Below are 26,278 nucleotides of genomic sequence, written 5' to 3'. Positions count from 1 at the left end.
TGAGTGAATGAGAAGTTCACAGCCTTTAAGCTCCTGAGGGCACTCCTGGCAGCAGGGCTCGGCAGAGAGATGCTAATGGATTCAGAGCCACCAGAGCCAACTCTTCTAGGAAGCACAGAGCAACTGCCTGGCCCGCGAGCATCTCATTCTCATTTTAAAGATAGAAACAGAGGGCCTGAGATGGCAGGAGCCCCAAGGTGACTTCGTCATCCCAAGGGTCCTTCACTCAAATCCTAGAACACAGAGGTGATCGCAGCCACCTCTGCCCGTGTTAAATAATTGGTCTCAGGACTTGCTGGTCACGCTGCCTGTAGTGATGTCCTCATAATTAGATGTGGCCAACCTTTCCAGCACAGCACCAACCTCCCCCTTAGAGGACACTGTCCTCTAAGGAGTGTCTGGTAAGGAAGTGGCCCCTGTCTTTATTCAGAGAAGGTTCTTCTCCATCAGAGGTGCCTGGTCTCAGCAACAGGAAGCAAAAGAATACCAGACCCCTATCCAGCCCTCGGCAAAAGCAAAGTGTCCACAGTGGGTCCCTAGAAAATCCACTTCTAGGACACACTGTCACTTAGAGGGAGTAGAAGAATGTTTGACAAGCACGCACATGCACACACACACACACACACACACATATGCACAGAGAGATGATTTCCATTACTCCTCCTCTTCAGATCACATCCCCCTGGGCAGGGCTGGCAGGAAGGCCCAAGAACCATCTGGATGAAGAATCCAGACCCAGAGCAGAATGCAGAGCCAACCTGCCCACACTCAGAACCCCCAACAATCACATCCCAGCAGCACCCCAAAGAGCTGCGGCCTCAGCCCAGGTTCATTTCCAGCCCTCACCCCCTACAAGGCTGAGAGTCACCCACTCCCAGCTCCCGCCACCAGGCAGCCAGTCTTACTTCTTCACTTTCGGGTACTTCATCTCTGCAATGGCATTCGTGGCTTCCGTCTGCTTCTCCTTCAAGTGCTGAGGCCACATGTTGTCCACCCAGTCCACCAGGTCTACCTGAAATCCAGCCAGGCCACCATCAGCGCTTCCTGGCCCCATGTACCCTTAAGTTGGACCCCATCACTGCCTCAACCCTCCTCCTCCTCATGCTCCCAAATCCCTCCTGCCCTCCCCCGACGGGCAGGTGCAGGCTGGCCTCAGGCAAGGAGAGGAGGGGGAAGGGACTGGGGAGGGGAACCACAGCTGGGGACCTACCACGGTGGGACGCTTGACCAAGTGCTCCAGCTTGGTGTGGCTGAACTCAAGGCTGATGACGTTGTACAGCTTGTCCCGCTGGGCCTCGGGCGTCTCGTAGTACCGTACGAACTGGGACATGCTCATCTCCGTGCCTTTCTGGGTGTTCACGTCCATCACGTCCACCAGCCGTCGGCTACCTGGGGACAGAATCCACAGGCTGGTGGCTCCAGCCAGCTAGAGCTCCAGATCCTACGTGGGAGGCCCCGCAAAACAAAACCTGCCCCTAACCCAGCATCCAGAATATGCCTCATCCTACAACCCTACACCTTGTCTGCTCAATGACGTCTTCCCATCGGTGTTCCTCACTGAATCACTCTCCAATCTTTAAAAGAATCCCTCCTCAATCGATCTGTTTCCCTCCACAACTAACTTACCCCAAAAGCTCGGTTATTGAGCAGCAGAGCTGGGATTTGAAGCCAATTCCATCTAATGCCAGCACCAAGGTTCTTAACCCCCAACCTTGGCCCCTGCCCCCTGCAATACTGAATCTTGATCACATGCTAAGGCTGAAAAATGATCCCCGCCTTCAGAGGCCGGCTCCTCGCCCCATGATCCCAGGAAGCCTTGGAGAAGCGCTTTGGTTTTGAGTCAGGAGTGCAAATCCACCAGGGGGCATCCCTGAACTTTGCAGGAAACTCTGGCCAAGCTCTGGATAGTGCCGGCTCCTTCCTTACCAGGGCTCCTGGAACAGGTGGGCTCTGCTGAGCTTTTCTGGAAAGCCCACCTGGCAGAGAACCTGCCGTTCGAGTGGGGAGGGGAAAAGAACAGCCGCCCCCCCACCAAGCTCTCCCCACTTTCTGGCCCGCCTCCAGCCTCCCCCTGCCTCTCCTCCCTCACTTTACTCAGGGTCCCATCCGCAAAGCCCCCTGGGGAAGGAGATTCACTGGGCAGGTAGGTGATGGGACTCACAGCCCTACAGGCTGGAGCAAGTGGCATTAAAGGCCTGGAGCTAGCTCCCCCATCAGTACAATATAGTGGTTATGCTGGGGAACTCCCTGGCAGTCCAGTGGTTAAGAATCCACCTTGCAACTGCAAGGGATGCAGGTTCAATTCCTGGTTGGGGAACTAAGATCCCACATGCCAAGGAGCAACTAAGCCCACAAGGCAACTACTGAGCCCATGGACAACTAGAGAATCTGTGCTGCAAGGAAAGAACCTGCATGATGCAATGAATATCCCCCATTCTGTAACTAAGACATGATGCATTAGAGACTCGATGCATTAAAAAAGATTAAAAATAAATTATATATATATATGGTAGTTAAGCTTCCCTGGTGGCTCAGATGGTAAATAATCCGCCTGCTATGCAGGAGACTTGGGTTTGATCCCTGATCCTTGGGTTGGGAAGATCCCCTGGAGAAAGGAACAGCTACCCATTCCAATCTCTGGCCTGGAGAAATCCATGGACAGAGAAGCCTGGTAGGCTTCAGGCCATGGGGTCCCAAAGAGTCGGACATGACTGAGTGACTTTCACTCATTAAGCTAAGACTTTGTGGGTTTGAATCCCAGCTGGCCCTCAGGCCTCTTAGCATCTCAGAGTAGCAGTCTCCCCATCTATAACCTGGTAGCCAGCCTATGGTGTTGTCATATGATTTAAATGAGCTAATGTACATGAAAGACTTCTGAGAAGTGCCTGCAAGTAGGAAGTGTTACCTAATTGGGCAATTTCATTTATAATCACAGGTGGAACCACTATATTTAAAATAGACAACAAGGACCTACTGTGTAGCACAAGAAATTCTGCTCAATATTCTGTAATAACCTAAATGGGAGAAGAATTTGAAGAAGAACAGATGCTTGTGTATGTACAACTGAATCGCTCTGCTGTACACCTGCAGCGAACACAACATTTTAATCAACTACATGTGCTCGCTCAGTCACTACAGGCACGACCGGCTCTTTGTGACCCAATGGACCCATAGCCTTCCAGGACCCTCTGTCCATGGGATGCCATATCTTCCTCCAGGGGGATCTTTCCCACTCAACTACACTCTAATAAAAAATTTAAAAACAATTTTTTTTAATATATATAATTACAGGTAGAGAAAGTGAGGTGGTGGGAAATCAGTCCGTTAAATCTCTGCCAGTCAGTCTAAAAGGATGGCTAATGGAGAGGGGTCATAGGTATGAGGGGTAATGAAAATGTTCTAAAATTGACTGTGGTGATGATTGCACAAACTCTGTGGACAGACGACAAACCATTGAATTGTACACTTTAAATAGGTGAATTGTATGGTATGTGAATTATAACTCAGTAAAGATATTATTAAACAAAAACATTCAGACACTAAATGACCAACAAAGTTGATTTTTCTACAATTATCTGTTTTCTTCCAAAAGTCTTCCATCCACTTCAAACACACATCATAAAAAATACAGAGGGACTTCTCTGGTGGCCCAATAGTTAAGAACCCGCCTGCCAATTGCATGGCACGTGGGTTCAGTCCCTGGTCCAGGAAGATCCCACAGGCCTGGGAACAACTAAGCCCACGGACCATAACTACTGAAGTCCAGGTATTGTAGAGCTGGTGTTCTGCAACAAGGGAAGCCACCACAATGAGAAGCCCCAGCATTGATACTAGAGAAAACCAGGGCACAACAACAAAGACCCAGTGTAGCCAAAAATAAATACATTTTTTTTTTTAAATATAGAGACTTCCCTTGTGGTCCAGTGTTAAGGGCTCTGCTCTTTCCCTGCAGCAGGCCAGGGTTCCATCCCTAGTAGGGGAACTGAGATCCCACAGATGGCAACCAAGGGTTCACACACCAGCACCCAAAGATTCCACGTGCAGCAAGGATGCGTGCTGCAACTAAGATCAGACACAGCCAAATAAATACAGTAATAAATAAACAATAAATAAATATTTTGAAAATAGTGACTAAAGAAATAAACAAATGTTGAGTGTTATTCTTCTTGCTGTCCAGCATTTAACCTATTACTTCACATATAAATGACAGCTGAACTGAAGAAACAACCTGGGGGTATCCGGAGGCAGATAAGAGTAACCCTCTTTGCATTGGGCAAAATGCCCCACACACCCCTCCCTCCCAGCCTAAAAAACATCAAGAAGTATTGAGCAGTCCAGAGCCCCACCTCTACAGACAACCATCACTGAACAAGAAGGATACCCATGGGAAAGGCCTGCTTTTTACGTTTTTGAGCACTAACCAGGCTTTTGAACTGTGGTGCCGGAGAAGACTCTTGAGAGTCCCTTGGACTGCAAGGAGATCAAACCAGGCAATCCTAAAGGAAATCAACCTGACTATTCATTGGAAGGACTGATGCTGAAGCTGAAGCTCTAATACTTTGGCCACCTAAAAAAAGAACTGACTCATTAGAAAAGATCCTGATGCTAGGAGAGATAGATGGCAGGAGAAGAAGGGGACAGCAGTAGACGAGATGGTTGGATGGCATCACCGACTCAATGGACATGAGTTTGAGCAAGCTCCTAGAGACGGTGAAGGACAGGGAAGCCTGGAGTGCTGCAGTCCATGGGATTACAAAGAGTCAGACACGACTGAGTGACTGAACAACAACAAACCAGGCTTCCAGAACCCCCTCTCCCCAACACAATCCCCAGGGCTTCCTGTGCATCCTCACTCCACTCTGATCCTTCCCAGGTGCAGGTCCCCTGTTGACCCACCTCGATCTGCCCCACCCTCAGCGGAAAAGGTAAGTCCGGACTCTAGAGTGGTTAGAACCGCGAGGGGCACCTGGGGCGGAGGGTCGCCGGAGGGAAGAGGCCCTAGGGTGGGAGGCCAATGGACTGTATCTGGAGCGATTCTAAGAATAGCGTCCTCAGTGTTCAGGGAACGCCGTCCGGCTCCCCCAGGTGTCCTGCAAGCCGCAGCGGGTGGGTGGGAGGAGACGAAGTAGGAATACAGGGAGGAGCAAAGATAGTTCTTCTGGATGCCCAGGCTCTATAAACCCCCAGGGAAACATGGGTGTACCAGTAACAGGATTCAATCCCGCTGCGTTCCAGCCCGCAGGCGGGGATGAGAGATGCAGGAACCTCAGAACACGTCCTGGGGAGGCGAAAGGATACTGAGTGAAGTGACGATAAGCTTAGGAGTCTGACACAGCTGAGATAAGGGCCAGCTCCAAGCAAGCTGCAGAGGAGGGTAAGTCTTTCTCCATAGATGTATTCCAGACAATAAAGGGCAAAAGAAGACTACTGGTGGTCCAATGGAGGAGCCCCAGGGTTCCATTGCATGGGTCGGGGGTGATTCCTGGTTGGGGAACTAAGGTCAGGCAAGCGCTACAGCACCGCTAAAATAAAATAATATAAAATGACGGAGATAGACGTCAATAGATGCTAACAGCAGGAAGAGAGATGGAGGAGAGAGGGAGAAGCAAGAACTAACATGCCCCTCCTGACTGATCTATGAAGCAAAAAAAATGAATGAACTAATTACGAATGAGCGAGACAGGCTCTGAGTCTGATCAAGCATCTATTAATTCGGCCAACTGCCAATTTACAGAAATTCCTCTGTCCGTGGGGATTCTCCAGGCAAGAATACTGGAGTGGGTTGCCATCCCCTCCTCCAGGAGATCTTCCCAATCCAGGGATCGAACCCAGGTCTCCCCGTCCTCTGAGCCACCAGCGAAGCCCAAGAACACTGGAGTGGGTAGCTTATCCCTTCTCCAGAGGCTCTTCCCGACCAGGAATCGAAACGGGGTCTCCTGCATTGCAGGTGGATTCTTTACCAGCTGAGTTACCAGGGACGCCCACAGAAAAGCTACTCCAAGGCTGAGTCCAAGTAATGAAAAATTCTATAGCTCAAACAATCCAACTTCTTCAGATTAGAAAGAGATCGAGGAAGAGCCCAGAGATTATAAAAGAGTTAAAAGATACCTCAACCAATCACAATGCAAAACCCTTATTTACATTCTGACTCATACAACTGTTTAAAAAAGAAAGTAACATTTGTGCCATATAGGAAACAACTGGAAATTTGAACAAAGGATATGGATATTTACTCATTTTAAGGAATTTTAAAAACTTTTAGCTTTTAAAAAACAAACAAAAAAATTCCTTAGTAATTAAGGTTCCTAGTTTTTAAAAGACTAGGTGTGAGAGAGCACTCCGTGGCCCTGCAGACTTGTCTTCTGCTTCAACAGTGTTGGGATGGAAAAAACCCAGGAACACCCCTTCTTCCAGCCTCCCACCACCCTCCAACCTTTTTTCCAGTTACACCTTAGGAACCAGCCACTCAACTACCCCTGATCTCCAGGACCAGCCAACAACATTTTTAAAAAATGGATTATTGAGTATATTTAATTGGGGGGAGGGTGGACTGCATTAGGTGACATGTAGGATCTTAGTTCCCTGACCAGGGATTAAACGTGCACCCCCTGTCGTGGAAGCAGAGTCTTAATGACTGGACCACCAGGGAAGTCCCAGCCAACAGCATTTTTTTTATCTTAGCTCTTTATACCCATCAATCATGAGCTCTCAGATTCGTCAGAATTATTCTACCACAGTGGAGGGTGCTGTCCACCAGCTGGGGAACATGCATCTGCAGGCCTCCTATACCTTCCTCTCTCTGGGATTCTATTTCGACCACAATGATATGCCAGGGCGTGGCTCAGGGGGGCATGGCCCACCTTTCCCAGAATTGGCAGAGAAGCTCAAGGGCACCAAACATTACTTGAAAATGCAAAACCAGTGCGGTGTCCACATCCTCTTACAGAATGTGCAGAAGCCATCCCAAGAGGAGTGGGGTAAAAGCCAGGATGCTGTGGAAGCTGCCATTCTCCTGGGGAAGAAACAGAGCCATGCCCTTTGGATCTGCGTGCCCTGGGTTCTGGCTTCATAGACACCACCACCTCTGTGACTACCTGCAGAGCCAAATGCCCCTCCTCTAGACCTCAGTTGCCTCATATGTAAAGACAGGAAGAAGTTGATTTTTATATTTTTTTCAGTGCCACAAAATTCTTCCTTCAAACAGATGCTTTGACGAGAGCCAACTACATAAATAAAAACAAGCAGCTCAGGCTGAAGTGGGTAGGGAGAAGGCACTCAGAATTCAGAACTGGATTCCAGGGATTTTCCTTTGAAAACCACTGGGTTAGGTCATTTTTAGGTCCTCTTCCAGGGCTGACACACTGATTTTTAGCCTAGTTTTTTTGTTGGTGGTGCCCATTTTAAATTCTTCTCTTTTATTTTTAATTTTTATTTTTTGGCTATACCGCATAGCATGTGGGATCTTAATTCCCTGACCAGGGATCAAACCCGTGACCCCTACAGTGAAAGGGCAGAATCTTAACCCCCAGACCTCCCGGGAATTCTCTAGTCTAGTTCTTTTTTTTTTTCTTAATTAAGTTTATTTATTCTTAATTAATGGATAATTGCTTTACAATATTGCATTGGTTTCTGCCATACATCAACATGAATCAACCACAGGTAAACCTATATCCCCTCCCTCTTGAACCTCCCTCCCCATCCTAGCCTAGTTCTTAGATCATATCCCTTAAATGTTAACTGAGGGACTTCCCTGGTGGCCCAGTAGTTAAGAGTCCGCCTTTCTATGTGGAGGATTCGGGTTAGATCCCTGGTCGGGGAGCAAAGATCCCACATGTCTTGGGGCAGCTAAGCCCTTCAACCACAACTAGAAAGAACCCCAAGCCTGCAATGGGTGATACGTGCACCACAGCTAAGACCTGACACAGCCAAAAATAAATTAAAAAAAATTTTTTTTAATGTGAACTAAGGGGAGTAGGAGGAAGAGGGAAGAGATGGAGAGGCTTGCCCGAGGGGTCACTGGGGACACTTGAGGCCTGCCAGTCCCTTCCAGTCTGAGCTGGGAGATTAAGCACCTGGACTCCGTCTTCTCAGGTTCCCAGGCTGGTCTGCCACTGGTGGCAAAGGGGAGCTGGACCTAAGTGCCAGGTCTCCGAGCTGGAAGCTGAGCCCTGGGGAGGAGGCAAGTGGCACAGCTCAGTGCTGAGAAGGGAATGTGGCAGTCCAAGCTCTGCGGAGCACCCCGCGGGAGCGGGTAACAGGGACAAGGTGCCTTTTGGAGCCTGCAAGGGATCCACAGCACTAGAACCCAGGCCCCTGAGGCCAAGGGGTTACAGGAGAAATTTTCCATGTCAGCATGGTGCTGGAGTTCCTAAGTAGGCCAACAGCTCAGCAACCCTTCTGCTTCTCTCTCTCCTTGCTCCCTCCTCCCTCCTCCTCCCTCCCAGTCTCACTGGTTCTCTGAGCTCACAGACTTCACCCACATCCAACAAATTCCAGCTGCAGAAATTAATCCGTGGCCCTATGGCCCTTGCTATGAAGGCTCCATCAGTCAGTTCCAAGAGCCATGGGCTCGGAGCTGGGAGTAAGCTGTGGAAAGTCACCTTGAAGGCTAATGTAAAGCAGGCACGGGCACTGACCCCAACTCCCCCTGAGCCCACTCTTCAGAGAGTACATGCAAGTGTCTTGCATCATAGTTCTGGAACCTTCTCTATCATCCTCAAGTTTCTGGTTTGTTATTCCGCTCCTTGGGAGTATTCCCTCATCCATCTCACAAGGCAGTGTTTATTAGCAAGAACACCAGTCATTGTTCAAATCCTGCTCCTCTGTTTCCCAGCAGTAAGGCCTTAAGTAAATCCCTGACCCTCTCTGGCTTCAGTTGCCTCACCTGCAAAGTGGGATAATAGGACCTACCTAGTGGCCCAACAAAATTACTGGAAGCACTTTTTAAGCCTAAAAGCAGGTGTTCTAGTAAGGATGCTGTCCCAAATTGAAGATGCAAGGGTACAGGAAAGAGAGAGCCCAGGGCTGAATCATTGCACAACTTGGGAAACCGGATCAGTTTTCCTCTTTGTGAAATAAGAGGATGCTCTCAAAGGTCCACAGGCTTTCCCTAAGCACCAATATCTTCTGACTTCCTCACCTTTGCACCTTTTAAGATGATTCCCAAGACAGATCCCGTGCCAGCTTGTCTTCTGTGCCCTGGGCCCAGGACTCTGAGCCTTGGGACTTTGCTGGTGGTCCAGTGGCTAAGACTCTACGATTCCAACACAGGGGGCCCAGTTTCCACCCTTGGTCAGGGAACTAGATCCTATATGCCACAGCTAAGACTCGGAGCAGCCAAATAAATAAAAATAAGTATTTTTTAAAAACACTCTGACCCTCAGAGAGAGGGGCATAAGAAGATACCAAACAGACTAACAAACCAGAGTTGAAACCAATCAGGCAAGAAAATCCAAAAGACACCCAGCCAACAACAACAAAGAATTCAGGATGAGAAGACACCGAGTACCATGCAGAAATTAACAGGACAGCTCTGTGGTCAGACAAATATGGGCACAAAGCTCAGCTCTTCCACACTCCAGCTATTTGACTATGGACAAGTCACTCTGAGCCTCAGTTTTGCCATCTATAAAATGGGGGTAGTAATAAATAGGATTTCGTGTGATCAGACAAAAAGCTATAGTAAAGATCCTTGGCTTATAACAAAGTCTCAGTGAACAACAGTTAATGCAGACAGTGAGCAGAAGCAAACACAGTTTCCCTAGGCCCCTAGCAGCATCAAGAGTTTGATTTTAGGGACGTCCCCTGGCTATCCAGTGGTTGGGACTCTGTGCTTCCACTGCAGGGGGCCTGGGTTTGATCCCCAGTTGGGGAACTAAGACCCCACATGCCATGCAGTGGAGCCAAAAAAAAAAAAATGATTTTGATTTTAGGGGAAATGGAAACAGAACAAATCAATGAGGTGGGTGTTTCTCTTGGAAAGAAAACATACCTGAGAACATAACTGAACCCCTCTGGAACCCTCCTCACTTGGGATCCTCAGCACTCCTGGCCTCATGCACCCTCCCCGCTCCTGGCACTTCTATCTGTCCTGCCAGCCCTACCTGTCTGTCCAGCCTTAATGTCACTCCTGAGCTCGAATTCAATGTGGCCAGAACTGAACTCATCTACACCCTAACCTGAATCAATGTTTCCTCTTGGGTTCTGTTACAACCATCATTTCCCAATTGCTGACATTCAAACCTACATTTGAATCTGATGTGCCATCTGCTTGGGCAACTTGCAAGTAACTTCTCTCCAGGTTTCAGTTTTTCCCTCCTGTGAAATGGGAAAGCAAGACTACAAGAATTCTAAAAAGTCGTCCAGGATTTTAAATATTTTCAATTTTTATTTTACTGTTATTATTTATTTATTTATTTATTTTTTGACCACACCACACAGCCTGTAGGGTCTTAGTTCCCTGACAAGGAATTGAACACGGGTCCCAGGCAGTGGAAGCAAGGAGTCCTAACCACTGGACCACCAGGGAAATCCCTAAAGTCTATGCTTTTAAACCAACTTTAAAAAGGTCTACACATACCCTAGATCCTGTGCTTTGCAACAAGAGAAGCCACCGAATGAAAATCTCAAGAACCAAAACTAGAGAACAGTCCCTGCTCACCACAAGTAGAGAAAGTCTGTGCACAGCAATGAAGACCCAGTACAGCAAAAAATAAATAAATTAAATAAAATAAATAATAAACAAAAAATTTTTTTAACTTCTAGGAAAGGTGGAGGGATAAATTAGGAGTATTCGATTAATAAACTACTATACATAAAATAGTAAGCAAAAAGGATTTACTGCATAACAGAGAAAACTATATCCAATATCTTCTAATAACCTATAAATGGAAAATAATGTGAAAAGATATGTATATGAAACACTTTGCTATATACATGAAACTAATACAATATTTTAAGTCAACTTTACTTCAAGTTAAAAAATTAATGATTAGTTGGGAATTTCCTGGCAGTCCAGCAGTTAGGACTCGGTGCTTCCACTACAAGGGCACAGAGTCCATCCCAGATAGGGGAAGTGAGATCCAGCATGCTGCACACACACACACACACACACACGCGCGCACACACACACACACGCACACACACACACGCGCACACACACACACACACACACACAATAAAAATAAGGTCTGAGGACAAATCAGCCACCTTTGATTTCTAGAGTAAAAATGTAGTCTCCCTAAACACAGCCAGTCGAGGGTAGAGCTGGGGCCAGACACAACAAAGACATCCAGTAAATTTGTGAGTGAAGAAGGAGTGGAGGAGGGTGAGGGTAGAGTAGGAAGTCATAAAGCAAAAGCGTGAGCTTGGGGTACCTCCCTGGAGGTCTCCCCACTCCCAATGCAGGGGGCCCGGCCAGGTTCCATTCCTTGTCAAGGAACTAGATCCCACCCACTGCAACTAAGACCTGGCACAGCCAAATGAATAAATATTTTTTAAAAAGCATGAGTTTGAGAAATACCCTGGACTGGGTTCGGATCCTGTCTCCACTGCCCACTAGCTGTGAGACTCGGATCCCCCACCCAGAAAAGTGAACAACAGCGCTTAATTTCCGATTATTAGTGAGGACAAAATGAGGTCGCATGGTAAACATACAGTAAAAGATAGGTGCTGCTGCTGCTAAGTCACTTCAGTAGTGTCTGACCCTGTGCGACCCCATAGACAGCAGCCCACCAGGCTCCTCTGTATTACTCTAATGGTATGAACAAATAAATACTGAATGAAATGATCTGTCATGAGATTTTTTTTAAGAAAAACGGCCAAAGAAAGCATTGGTTGGCTTGGGTACCCTCATTAGAGAGAAATACAATGAAGAGACAATACGCAAATCTCCCCATAGCCAGGTGCCCTCCTATCTTCGGTGATGTAAGTCCAGACAAGGTGTGGAGACCCTGCACTTTCTGGGTACATGTTCTCAAGGGGTTTAAAGCATCTTCAGAGACAACAAGAGAAATCTCTTCCCCACTCTCCCTATCCCCCCAACTCCTAAACCATAGATGTGAAAATACCCCAGTCTTCTTACATGAACTATTCAGAACAGCGATCCTGGGAGTGGGGGACACAGATTAGAGCATCAAATAGATTCAGACAAATGCAGTCACCTGTTTCCCAACAAAGTAACCTGATTCAGTGCCATGGAGAAAAGAGTGATTTTTCAATAATGATACTGGATCAACTGGATATCTATATTCAGTTCAGTTCAGTCGGTCAGTCGTGTCCGATTCTTTGCGACCCCATGAACTGCAGCACTCCTAGCCTCCCTGTCCATCACCAACTCCCGGAGTCCACCCAAACCCATGTCCATTGAATCGGTGATGCCATCCAACCATCTCATCCTCTGTCGTCCCCTTCTCCTCCTGCCCTCAATCTTTCCCAACATCAGGGTCTTTTCAAATGAGTCAGCTCTTCGCATCAGGTGGCCAAAGGATTGGAGTTTCAGTTTCAACATATCGGGGAGAAAAAAAGATCTTGACCCCATCTCATACCAAACACAAAAATCAACTCCAGATGGACTACATGTAAGAGTTGAAACAATAAAACTTTTGGAGAAAAACATATGAATATCTTCGGGACCTTACACTATGCAAAATTTTCTTAATTTGAAAAGACACAATGTGAACTAATGAACTAGGAAGAGCTAAATGGTCTATGTTAAATTAAAACTGCCTGTTCATTCAAAGACATCTCTTTTTAAAATTTATTCTTAATTGAAGGATAATTGCTTTACAACATTGTGTTGGTTTCTGCCATACATGAGCATGAATCAGCCATAGGTACACATATGTCCCCTCCCTCTAAGACATCTTTAAGAGGACGACAAGGCAACCCACAAAGTAGGAAACTAACTAACATGCAGAATACAGAAAGAACCTTTATATTATCAGCTGAATTGTGTCCCCTAAAATTTATATGTTGAAGTTCTAACCCCCAGTAACTCAATATGTAACCATATTTGGAGATAAAGTCTTTAAAGAGGATATTAAGTTTAAAAATTAGGTCTTTGGTGGTGCTTTAATCACTCAGCCACATCCAACTCTTTGCAACCCATAGACTGTAGCCTGCCATGCTCCTGTTTCCATGGGATTTCCCAGGCAAGAATACCGGAGTGGGTTGCCGTTTCCTTCTCTGGGGGATCTTCCCAACCCAGGGATCGAACCCAGGTCTCCTACAAGCAGGTGGATTTTTTAACCAACTGAGAGGGTGGCCCCTAATCCAATAAGACTGGTGTTCTGATAAGAGGAGGAGATTAGAACACAGACACATACAGAGGGAAGACCATGTGAAGACAGAGGGAGAAGACGGCCATCTAAAAGCCAAGGAGGGAGACCTTCAAAGAAACCAACCCTGCTGACACCTTGACGTTGGACTTCCAACTCCAGAATTACGAGAAAATTAATTTCTGTTGTTTAAGTCACCCATTCTGTGGTACTGTGCTATGTTTGGCCATAGTAAACTGATACACCTCACAATCAACAAGAGACAATCTTTATCATAAATAAAATGAAAAGACAACTTACAGACTGGGAGACAATAGTCACAAATGATGCAACCAGCAAGGGCTTAATTTCCAAAATATACAGTTCATACAACTCAGTATCAGAAAAACAAACAACCCGAGCAAAGACCTAAATAGACCTTTCTTCAAAGAAGATGTACAGGTGGCAACAGGCACATGAAAAGATGCTCAATATTGCTAATTATGAGAGAAATTCAAATCAAAACTACAATGAGGTATCACCCCACACCAGTCAGAATGGCCAACACCAAAATGTCTACAAGTAATAAATGCTAGAGAGGATGTGGAGAAAAGGGAACCCTCCTACACTGTTGGTGGGAATGTAAATTGGTGCAACCACTGTGGAGAATGGTATAGAGTTCCTTAAAAATCAAAAAATAGACTTACCATATGATCCAGCAATCCCACTCCTGGGCATATATCCAGAAAAAAAAAATTCTATTTAGAAAATATACATGCACCCCAATGTTCACAGCAGCACTATTTACAAAAGCTAAGACACAAAAGCAACAGATGAATGGATAAATGTATGGAATATACATATATATATATGCAACAGAATATTACTCAATCATAAAAAAAGAATGAAATACTACCATTTGCAGCAACATGAATGGACCTATTATTATGCTAAATGAAGTAAGTCAGACAAAGACAAATATTATATGATATCACTTACATGTGGAATCTAAAAAAATGATACAAATGAACTTATTTATAAAACAGAAACAGACTCACAGACATAGAAAACAATCTTATGCTTACCAAAGGGTAAGGTGAGGGGAGGGATAAATGAGGAATCTGAGATTAATAGATACACAGTACTATATATAAAATGATAAACAAGCACCCCTATTGTCCAGCACAGGGAACTATATTCAGTAACAGAATCACTTTGCTGCACACATGACAAACACGACATTGTAAATCAACTACACTTGAATTTAACAAAGTATGTTTTTAAATAAGAGATAGTTTACAGTAATGGAAAACAGACTTGATCAATCAGTTCACAAAAGAAGATCTCCAAATAGCCAATACATGTAATGAAATGGAGCTCAGTTTCATGAGTCATCAGAAAAATGCTAACTGAAACACAGTGAAATAGAACGATACTCCCATCAACATGGAGGTGTGACCACAATGAAAACGATGAACACGCCAACTCTTGGTGAGCTTGTGGAGCCAGCAGAACCAGAACAATCCCTCTAGATAATTATTGGACAGTGTTTACTAAAACCGAACATACATGCTAACTCTCTGACCCAAGCAATTCTGCTCTTAAGTATATGCCCAATGGAAATGTACCCATTTGTTCACCAATCATGCCTAGAATGTTCATGGCAGCACCATGCACACAGCCTTAAACTGGCAGTCACCCAAATGCCCACTAACAGAATGAATAAATCAATTAGGAAATAATCACATAAATGGAAAACCATACAGCAATGAAAATAAGCCATCTACAACTGCACACAACACTTTGGGTGAATCCTGTAAACACAAAGTTGAATGAAGGAGGCCAAAATCAAGAGGACAGACACCCTGTATGACTTCACTAACATAAAGTATGAAAACAGGCAAAATTCATCTACACTATTATAAGTCAGGAAAACAGCGGAGGGAAAGCCTGGACTGGAATTCAAGAGGGGTTGATCCCGGGGTTGCATGGCACTAGTGGTAAAGAACCCACCTGCCAATGCAGGAGATGTAAGAGATGCGAGTTCGATCCCTGGGTCAGGAAGATCCCCTGGAGGAAGGCACAGCAACCTACTCTTGCCTGGAGAATCCCATGGACAGAGGAACCTGGTGGGCTACAGTCCATAAGGCACACAGAGTCAGACACGAATGAAACGACTTCGCAGGCAGGCAGGTTCAATTGTTAACGTCACACACATTTAAACTACTGTGGACTTCTCTGTATGTGTATTAGACTTCAATAAAAAGCCTCTATTTTAAGCATACACTGCCAAAGAAATGAAAAGCGCCACTCTTTATTTCTGTTCTTTAGAGGTGAGGAACTGTAAACAGAGGCTAGGTGTCTGTCTTCCCAGTGGGCAGATAAACAGGGCTGAGGGGAAAAAAAGCCCAATCTCAGGAGATAGAGAAGAGTCTGGAGCCCCAAGTTGTGAACTGAGAGCTGGTCATGCACCAACCCGCTTCTCCCAAGAGACAGGGCCTGGGGAGGGGGCAAGTGACTAGAAGATAGGCTGAGATAGCCTAGTAACTCAAAAGGGATGATCCAGCCATCGCTATACTCTGCCCTCCATAGCAGAACTCCCAGTTGTGGGAATTCCCTGGCGGTCTAGTGGTTAGGACTCCACGCTCTCACTGCAGAGGACCAGGGTTCAATCTCTGGTTGGGTGACTAATATCCCGCAAGCAACACAACCAAAAACAAACAAACAAAAATCTTCCATTTGTATTAGGGGCCTGGTCATGTCACCAGCAACCCTGGGAAGTCACTCCTTCCCCTCTCAGTTCACATGGTTCTGCTTGGGCGGACCCCACCAGCAGCTCTGGGCGTGGGGCTGTGCTCCCCATTTTTCTTGCCACATGGGGAGAAACTTGCTAGAGAATGAAGCAGAAAGAGGAAACAAAAAAAAGGGAAGCAGAAACGAAAAAATAAGAACCGAGTTCTTGAGATCTTCTTAGAGCATCTAGATCTAGCTATGCCTAAGGTCACATCCTGAACTTATTATGTAAACCACTGAATTCTGTTTTGCTTAGGGCAGATTGAATTACATTTGTCACTTATGTCACTGTGACAAATGTTCCCCATCGCCACTCTCCAGAAGCCTGTGTGCACTCCCAGAGACTAAAATGGGCATTATCATACCCCCTGCCAACTGCCATCACAGGCATCCCTCACAGTATCAGAGCTTCTGGACTTCTACAAAGCACCTTCATATTCTCCAATCCATTCACTCATCACCAGAGACATGGGCTGCAGGTATTCCCCCCCTTCCCCACCCACCTTTTTTTGGCTACATCGTGCAGCATGCAGGATCTTAGTTCCCTGATCAGGGATTGAACTCATGCCTCCAGCACCGAGACCGTGGAATCTTAACCACTGGACGACCAGGGAGGTCCCACTATTCCCACTTTCTTTGGCATCCTAAGCTTCTCAAGAGCTGGGAAGGAAATTGAATCCTGCTCTCACAATGAGAAGAATGAGGCTCAAAGAAAGAAGAGGCAGCCTACATACAACCAGAACTAATAACAAAGCTACAGAGGGCTTCCCGCATAGCTCAGTTGGTAAAGAATCCACCTGCAATGCAGGAGACCCCAGTTCGATTTCTGGGTGGGGAAGATTCCCTTGGAAAAGGGATGGGCTACCCACTCCAGTATTCTTGGGCTTCCCTGGTGGCTCAGACGATAAAGAATCTGCCTGCAATGTGGGAAACCTGGGTTCGATCCCTGGGTTGGGAAGATCCCCTGGAGAAGGGAAAGGCTACCCACTCCAGTATTCTGGCCTGGAGAATTCCATGGACTCCATAGTCCATGGGGTCGCAAAGAGTCGGAAACAACTGAGCGACTTGCACTTTCACGGAGGGCTTGGAAATTTTTCAAAAGGGCAAAGAGCAACATTACTCAAACCGTAATGTTGATGCCTGAACCCCAGATTTGAGAATCTGGTTTTAATCCTTGTCTGTAAAGATAATCTCATCAGATCCACATCCTTCCATTAGAACAATAATAGGGACCATTTATTGAGACCCCCTCACCCTCGCCCCAGTCAATCAGCCAAGCATTCATTCATTTTTCTTATAGGATCCTTATTTGATGCAGATTCTGCTATTAGGTCCATTTCACAGCTGAGGAAAGTGAGGCTTAAGCAGGTGAAGTAGCTTGCCCCAAATGACTCAGTGAAAAAGCAGAGCTGAGCCCCAACAACAAAAGCTGGGGCTGGGCACAGGCATCAGCAAGAGTGACCTATGCTAAGACTCGATTCATGGGGTCCATCGCCCCATCTTCTGCTCACTCCTGGAAGGTTGCCTCCTTCCGCTCTGACATCCACTTCCTTCAGTGTTTCTAGAATCCAGCTTAAAAAAAAAAATCTCTCCTGAGCAAACCCTCATCAATTAACTGAGAACCTTCTGTCAACAGCTCTATCTCCTTATAGCCAACTGGTCCTCTCCTTTTTTTTTTTTTGGCTGCAGGCATGTTCCCTGATCAGGGATTGAGCCTGCGCCTTCAGTGGAAGGCAAATTCTTAGCCAATGGACCACCAGAGAAGTCCTAGTCTTCTTTCCTGCATTAACACACCTCTGGGTCAAAAACTTAAGCTGGATCATCTGCACAGCCCTTGGTCAGCTGCCTGCATCCTCCACATGGCCACCAGAGTCAGCTTTGATAGAACTTAGATTACATCACTTCACACTCACCAGGATGGCTAGCATAAAAAAGACAGACAATAACAAGTGTGAGCAAGGAAGGCAAAGAAATTAGAACCCTTGTATGTTGCTAATGGGAATTTAAAATGGCACAGCTGAAAAAAAAAAAAAAGAGGGTGCAGCTACTTTAGAAAACAGTCTGGCAGTTCCTCCAGAGATTAAATGTAGTTACCTCATGACCCAACAATTCCCGTCCTACGGATCTACCCTGAAGAAGTGAAAATGTCTGTTCACACTAACACTTGTACATGAATAGTCATAGTATCATTATTCACAAAAGCCAAGAAGCAGAAACAACCAAAATGTCTATCAACTGACTTATGGGTAAACAAAATGTGGTCTATTCATATAATGGGATGCTATTCATCCATAAAAAGAAGCATAGTACTGAGACATGTTGCTACACGATGAACCTCAAAAACATGAGGCCAAACGAAAGAAGCCACATACAAAGGACCACATATTACGATTCCACTTATACGAAATGTCCAGAATAGACAAACCCACAGAGGCAAAAAAGAGGATTAGTGGTTGTCAGGGGATGGAGGGAAAGGGGAATTGGGAGGTACAGGGTTTACTTTGGGGGTGATGAAAATGTTCTGAAATTAGTGGGTAACGATTGCATAACACTGTAAATATATGAAGAACCACTATGGAAATCCCTGGCTGTCCAGCAGTTAGGACTTGGCGCTTTCATTGCCGCAGCCAGGGTTCAATCCCTGGTCAGGGAACTAACATCCCACAAGCCCTGGGATGCAGCAAAAAAAAAAAAAAAACAAGAGAACCACTGAATCGCATGCTTTAAAATGGTTAAATGGTGAATTTTATGGTATATGAAATCTCTCAATTTAAAAAATGTTTTTAATTCCCCCTCCCAAGAAAATAATCAGATCACAAAGCTACCCCCTCATCACACTTTAAAATTCCCCAAGGGCCTCCCCATTATACCAGGAGACAAACCCAGATTCCCCACCAGGGCCTAGAGGGCCCGCTGTGAGCCTGGCCCTGAGACCTCTCCCACCTCTCCTCACCCCTCCCATTCTTCCCCCACCCTCTGCCCTTGTTTATCCCTCCATCTAGAATGTTCTTTCCCACAGTTAGTTTCTCATCAGTCAGGTCTCTGTCCAAATGTCCTCATCGCCTCCACCCAGAGGCCCTCCCTGACTACCTCCATCTAAAATAAACATAGCTCCAACAACCTCCATCCCATTAATGCTGCTTTATTTCTACACAGCCCCATCACCTTCTGAAAAGATATAAAATTTTTTAAATGGTTTACTTCTTCTTTGACTGTCACTCCAACCAAGAGGGCAGGGCTCTTGTCTGTTCTATTCATAGGTCTGAATTTGCCTGCCATGTACGAGTTACTTGAGAAACACTTCTGGAAAGAATTGATATATCGAACTACTTCCTGTAAAATGTGAAAGGCCGCCCACTATCTGGTCAAGAGTCTAGGACACTCAGTGATCAGCCAAGCTCTACAGGTGCCCAGGGCCAAGCCCCGCCCTAGACCTGTCTGGAACCCAGAGGAAGTAGGGAACAGTAATCCCTCCCCCTTGGAAGTTCTCAAAGTCTTGCAGGGGTCACATAGCACCCAATGTTTACCCAGCAACCCACAAACAAACACCAGAAGAGATCTAAGATTGCCTTGCTGACACTCAAGCTGGAGGCTGGGGTCCAAATCGGCCTCATAAAACTGCACTGGCAAACACCCTCTAATACAGCTTCTTACGGCTCTGCAATCCAACCTGTTCTCCAGAGTGAGACGGTTGCAGCTCACACCTGCTCCTGCCTCCTCCCATGAGGACTTTCAGAGGCAGTTAAATATCCAAATGGGCAGGTGGTACAGGCCTTGCTCCCCGGGCCCGCCATCCCCAACTGCAGCATCTCCACCACGCACACAACTTACCCACTAGGAGTTTGACATCTCGGACTGTGAAATCAGGGTCAGGCATCCTGGAAAAAAAGGAACACAGACATTTGGTGGGAAGCCAGAAACAATAGGGTTAGATCTCACAATGGGGACAGGGGAGGCCATTTTTCTAAGAGAGTTCCCTGGTTCTCAGGCTGAGAACCCACAATGAGATAACTCAGCAAAAGGGTAGTGACGAGTTGGTGCCTGGAGGGTCACCCCAGAACTAGGGAGCAGTTTTCTCAACTCAACAGGCAAATCAAACCCCACTCTCCCCGACACCCAAATTCAACACTGCTACAGAGAAGAGGATGGAACTCACTGTCCCCCCGCCCGCTTTTCCCAGGAAGACTGAAGTGTGCTGTCAAGGTAAGCACCAGAGTTGGGCATTCAAATCTCTGCTTTCTTTTAGAGGGGCTAGCTCTCTCTGTGGCTCCACTTTTAGAAAATACTTTCCATAAGGTGTTGTATGGAGGGTGGGAGGAACCTCTTTAAGTTTCAAGGGGGAAAACCACATCGCACCGATTGCAAGGATTTGGCGACCCTGGCTACTGTGGCAGTGATGACGTTCACTGTTAGTTGACAGTGAAGCCAAAGGTTTCATTTCTATTCGTAGGAATGCGACTCTTGAGCAAATCTGGCAGTAGATGCTTGTGGAAGAAGGCAGGCTGTGACGAGGACACCCTCAACCTCCTCCAACCCCTGCCCCAGGGGCAGAAACCTGTTCTTCCAGGCTTCCTCTGGGATCTCTCCCCCACCTGGAGTTCTGACAGATCTCCAAAGAGAATGTAAACCAAACAAGCCACTATGGGGAGGCAGGTGCTAGGGCACCAGCAGAAAGAGGAGACAGGACCTGGTGTCCTGACATCCCCTCCAAGGACTTCCCCGGCGGTCCAGTGGCTAAGGTATCACACTCCCACTGCAGGGGGCACAGGTTCGATCCCTGCTCGGGGAACTAAGAACCTGCATGCCAAGAGGCAGGGCCAAAAAAAAAAAAAAAAAAAAGGAACAGGCCCTCCAAAGAAAAGGACCAGTTTCCCATACAGTGGGAGGTCTGAGTAGAAACAGGCATATAGGCATTCTGCCTCTCTGCCCAAAGGCTGGCTAATCCCTTTGCAGCTTAGGCACTGCCTCAGTTTCCCTTTAGGAAGTCACTGCGTATAAGTGGGATGGATCAGAAGGGAAAGTTCACACGGTTGAAGTACCCTGTGACCTCTCCATCCAAATTCTCTGAGACTCCAGACCCATCGTTGGAGATTTTTTGCCCCCTCTTTCAGGCCTTGAACAAGGAAGTGCAATCCCCAAATAACAAAGAAAAATCCTGCTCAGTGACGAAAGGTAGGGGAAAGAGTGGAAGAAATCCATCCCAACCTATAAACTGTGTGAGGGGAAGAAGCAATTCATTTCAGCAACTTACTTAATTCCCAGGCCATCCTTTTCTCGAAATACCAGGGGAACTCTGAGAGCTTCTCTCTGCACATACTCATAGTTGAAATCTGTTTGGAGATGGGAATTAAATCAGGTTGGTTAAGTCACGAAGGAGGAAATGAACCATGATCCATCGGTCAGGGGAAGAACATTGATGGAGGAAGGGGCAGGGGTTATATGAGATGCAGGCACCAGCTCAAAGAGCAAGAGATCCCTAGAAAATGACAAGGAAATGGATGAGGCAAAGCCCAAGAGAAGCTATGCCAACTCTTGGCTCCTCTGCCTACTCAGTCATTCCCTGCATGCCCCACGGGTCAGAACTTGTCAATGAAAGCCCAAGGGCGGCGAGGGTTGGGGAAGGAAACTCAGGAAAGAGCCCCACACAGAAAGAGCCCCAGCTCTCACTGTGAAAGAAGGACGGATGGAGAAAACGCATCCCAGGCTGAGCTCAGAAAGTAAAGGAACTGCAGAACTGAAGAATGCCACCTGGGAGGATCTGAAGCCCCATAGAGGAGGCTGGGAGGAGGGTTCTCATTGTAGCTGAGCATCAGGGAAGATCTTATTGTAATATCCTGCATAGTGAAGGGGAGGGGGGGAAAAGCCGGTTTCCCTGGAAACTGTGTATTTGGTGCCAAAATAACTAGGGAACTGGGCACAGCTTTGTTGTCTTAATAGTGAAATTCTGTTGCAGCCATCACAACACTTGCTTCAGCTGGATAACCCAGAAGGATGCTGCCCAGGTGAAGGCTGTATGAAGGGGACATAGTGAGGCCCAAAGAAAATTCACCACTTAGTTTTCTGTCTGAGGTTGCTTGTCTAGTGGAGATCCCAACATCCTTACGGAATGCCCGGGAGAATGAAGGAAGCCTTAGTTTCCATCCTCCTGAGTTCCAGAAGTAGGGGAGCTCAACCTTATCCCTAAATATGGAGATGAGGGAGGCGGAGACAAATACTCACACACCCCCAAGCCCTCAGGTAACTAAAGCAATTCACTAAGACACAAGCCCACCCTGGCTGGTCAGAAGGGAGACAGATAAGATCTCAGGGCACTGAAACCCCTGCCCCAGAGAAACAGTTCACTAGGGCAGCTTGGAGGGTTGCGGGGGCAGGGAGGGCCAAGGCAACTCTGCTCAGAGGACAGAGAACAAAACCAGAGCTGGGGAAAGCCCTGACCTTAGCAGCTCGGATCCCCAGGGGCTCCTAGTGAATGGGGATTCCTAAGGATTTAAAGGCAGAGAAGTTTAAGAAGCTTCTATTTTGAATCCAGGCTAAGGGCTCCTTCTGTTTCTCAGCTCCTCCCTCGAGTTTTGGGGCAAGATCTGAATTAACAACCAACAACCCTAGAGTCCTCTTCTTTGAAAGGAGCCTGGACAGTAGATTTAAGGAATCTCCCTTACTGGAAACCTCCCCCCACTACCACCTTCCTCCCCAGTACACACACACCCAAAGTCCAGCCCCAGGGTCAGCTTCAACTTCCTCAAATAAGCCTGAGAAAACATGAGATCCTGGGCAGAGAATTCCTCACCAATGACCAGGAAGAGTTGCATACTGTTTTCTCCTACACTGCGCCAAACGACTCAAGAAAAATGGGGAAGGAGAGGAATTAAAATCCCATTTGTGCTAAGGAAATTTAAATGTAGTTGGGACTAGACCCCTGAACTATCCGGCCTCTGCGTGCAATGCTCTTTAAGACCTGGCAGGCTAGAAGAAATTTCTTCCTCCTTTCCCCTACAACTACCCCCTACCACCGAACCCCTGCACTCCAGGAAGCAAAGGACACAAAAGAGAAACTTCAAAAATGCAAAGCCAGGCCCTGTCTCTCCTAGGGGCTAACCCCACAGCCCTAGTCACTCAACCAGAACCTGGAGGTGGGGGAGGCTCTTCCCCTGTTAATCAGCTCACTGAGGGATTGGAGGGTTTTCCAAGGGGAATGGGGGATCAACAAAATAGAAACAGTAATACAAAAGGAAACCCAAATAACTGAGAGGCAAAAATGAACTTAAATCCCAGAAGGACACAGAGAGACAAGTAGGCAGAAACAAATCCAAAACCCCAATCCCATTGGCCCAACCAGGGGCCTTGCAGGCCTTAGACCCAAGTCAGAGCATCACTTAATGGTCTGGAAGACACCCCCCAGACACCTTGCGAGTATCAGGGTCAGGCTGAAAATCAGGTCCCGAAGGTCTCAGGTTGGGCTGACATCGCCAACCCCCCCAGGCTTCTCCAACTTCTCTAAACTGGCAGGGCTCACAAGAGGGACAGAGCTCTCAAGGCCTCAGACTTGGGAAGAGACCCTGTTTCCCAGGGGGGTGCCCCAAGTCTTCACCTCCAACTGCCAGGAGGAAGCCTGAAGCCGGAGTGGGGATAACCCTTTTACCTGCAGTTCCCACTTCAAAGCGTCAGGGCTGCAGGACTAGAGGCCTTGGGCTTCACTGGGGGCCAGCCAACAACTCCGGGCTCACCCAGCCTGCTCCCGTCTGGCAAAGCCCACGAGATGATGGGGTTCAGTAGACCCCAGGCCTGAGAAGGTGCACTAAGTGATCCGGGGCGTCCCCAGCTCCAGAGTCCAACTGGCAGGGTCCGAAATGGCACGGGGTTAGGGAGGCTTCAGGCCTGGGGGGCCCTCACCCCAATGCCCCTGGGGTGACCCTGGCCCGCTGCAGCCCATCAGCCGTACTTCGTGCAGTGCAAGGAGCTCAGCCGGCTCCGGGAGGGGTAGAACGCGGCGCACCCGCCCTCCCTAGGTCCACCCGTCGGTCCCCAGGTCCCTCTGTCCGCCGGGCCCCTGGCTCTGCCCACCCTGGGGCTGGTGGTGGGCGCGGGCCGGGCCTAGGCCCACGGCCGGCCCCGTCTCCCGCCTGCCCTCCTCCCTCGCCACCCCACCCCACCCCCCCCAGTGCTCGGCCTCGTTTCGTCACCGGATCCCCTGGAATGGGGGACGCGGGCGCGAAATACGAACCCAGCCACCGGCAGCTCCCTCCCCACGTGCGCTAGGGCCTCGCCGCGGAGGACGGCCCGAGGAGGGGGCGCCTCACCTTTGCCCTCCATGGCGTGCACGAAATCCCCCTGGTACAGCTGGCTGCGCAGCTTTTCCTCCAGGCTGAAGCCGCGGGCGCTGACGATCTCCTCCACGTCCGACAAGTCCTCGTTCTCGTCGTATCTTTGGCGGTCAATCGGGCGCTGCGGGGACCCAAACCGGAGAGCCCGGGACATTATTGGGGGATCTGGGGGTCGCCTCTCACCCTGGGCCCAGCTCGAACAGGTGCAGGAGCCGCGCGCCCCCGTGCACCCCACCTTTGGGACCGGAGCAACTTTGCGCAGAAGCCAAAGATGCTGAAAATCGGGATAAGCAGAGGGACCCGCACCCCCCAGGGTCAGGCGGCGCCCTATACAGGGCACTCCCCTCCTGCATCTTTGGAGGCCGTGGAAGGGATTTCTGGAGGACTCTCCCTTGCTTCCAGCCCCCCACCCCCGAGAGGTGTTGAGTTTTGCCCACTCGACCGGGAGCCTGGTTATGTAACCCGCGAGGGGGGCTCCGCACACGGGCTGGCGGGGCATTTGTAGGCCCCGGGAGGAGCCGCCGCAGCGCCCGGCTCGGCGGTAACAGCAGCCCTGGCGGCCGCGGCGGCAGAGCCGGGAAGCCGGAACCGGGGGCCGGCGGCATTTCTAAGCCTGGAGCCGCCCCCGAGCTACCGGGTAAGCTGGAAAGCTGAAACGGAAGGGCTGAGACCCCAGCCGCCCCAGCCGACCGACCGCTAGTGCGAGAAGAAGAGGGGGGGGGAGGTTCGCAGCTTGGGAGGGGGAGAGGCAGACGGCCCGCCACAAAGCTCCCATCGGAGACCCCAAAACGCACCAGCAGCTGCCTCATCTCCCCACAAGCGCGCGCGCACACTCACTTCTTTAGGAGAATCCCCCACCACTCCCCGCATCCCCTGCCTCCTCCCTCCACCGCCGAGCGCCCGGCCCCGCAGCCCCCCAGATTCCGGGCGAACCCCGAGCCCGCTGAGCCGCCCCCCCTACGCCTTTCCCCGCTACCACCTCCCCACGTAAGTGTCTGAGACTCAGTCTCACAAGGGACTGGAGGAGTAAGCTGCTTGCTTCCTTTTGCATGCAATTTATTATATTTTTTTCCGGTCCTCTTGCAAAATACAGAAAAGGAAAGAAAAGGCAGCAAGAAACAACGACCAAAAAAAAATAGATCTATCATAAACCAGATACAGATTTGGAAAAAAAAAAAAAAAGCTACACACCAATCTTCTTCCAGAGTCTTTCTCTGCCTCCATTTTTTTAGGAGAGTTCACCAATTAATTGTCAACACTCCTGCCCCCTGCATTTTGGCGGAGGGGGGAAGGAGGGAAGACCAAAGAAAACAAACCAGAAAATAAATAAATAAAGCAAGCCAGAGCCGAGATCTACAAAGTTTTGCACCAACACTTAAGCAGATCCGTTTGCAAAGTCCTAGGAAACCATTTTCAGCAGTTGTGGGGGGGGAGGCGTCGACGTCATAATCCCCGGAACGTAAACATTGTTGCCGATCGCGCTCGGAGCCCGCGGCCGGGCTAGTAGAGGGAGGGGGCACTCGGCCCGGGATGGGGGCGGGAGGGGGCGGCGGCCCGAGGAGGTGTGGGGCGGGGAGGGCGCCCGGGAGGCACCGGGCGCCGTTAGCGCCCTGGCATCGCTGTTTTGTTGTTGGGTCACGAGTGCGCCTCTGCACGCAGGCGCCGCCGCCGCCCGGGAGTTGTGTGCAGAGCTGACTTTTGGAAGGGCTGAGTTGCAGGCGGCGGGCGCATCCCGGAGATGGCGGGGCAGGGAGGAAGGGAAGGAGGGAGGGGGTAGGGAGGGAGGTGCAGATTTGCACGGCTGGCCTCAGCGGGAGGCGCGGAAATGCAAGCCGAGCCTGCTGGAGTGAAAGCCCCCGGGGCCTGGCACCCCCGAAAACGACCTCCCACCTTAATCCCTGCCCCCAT

At 48.5% G+C, this 26,278-nt stretch overlaps 1 protein-coding gene across 5 annotated transcripts in view; it reads right to left on the bottom strand.

The window, feature by feature from the left end:
• The window catches only part of KDM2B (lysine demethylase 2B), a 119,513-nt gene extending 93,586 nt beyond the window's left edge, over positions 1–25,927 (bottom strand). For 3 of the 5 annotated variants that reach the window (XM_055550453.1, XM_055550454.1, XM_055550457.1), the window contains exons 1-6: positions 25,562–25,926; positions 24,347–24,491; positions 21,301–21,379; positions 19,881–19,927; positions 1,211–1,389; positions 906–1,012 (exon numbers count right to left, since the gene is read on the bottom strand). In XM_055550453.1, the coding sequence (XP_055406428.1) occupies positions 906–1,012; positions 1,211–1,389; positions 19,881–19,927; positions 21,301–21,379; positions 24,347–24,491; positions 25,562–25,594 (590 nt within the window). In that variant the 5' untranslated portion in view covers positions 25,595–25,926. Of the gene's footprint in view, positions 1–905; positions 1,013–1,210; positions 1,390–19,880; positions 19,928–21,300; positions 21,380–24,346; positions 24,492–25,561 lie in introns of all 5 variants that reach the window. The other 2 variants (XM_055550456.1, XM_055550455.1) reach the window with 2 other exon arrangements.
• Positions 25,928–26,278: the final 351 nt, after the last annotated feature.

The sequence above is a fragment of the Bubalus kerabau genome, chromosome 16 (genome assembly GCF_029407905.1).
Source record: "Bubalus kerabau isolate K-KA32 ecotype Philippines breed swamp buffalo chromosome 16, PCC_UOA_SB_1v2, whole genome shotgun sequence".
Lineage (NCBI taxonomy): Eukaryota > Metazoa > Chordata > Mammalia > Artiodactyla > Bovidae > Bubalus > Bubalus kerabau.
This window is presented reverse-complemented; position numbering and strand designations above follow the sequence as displayed.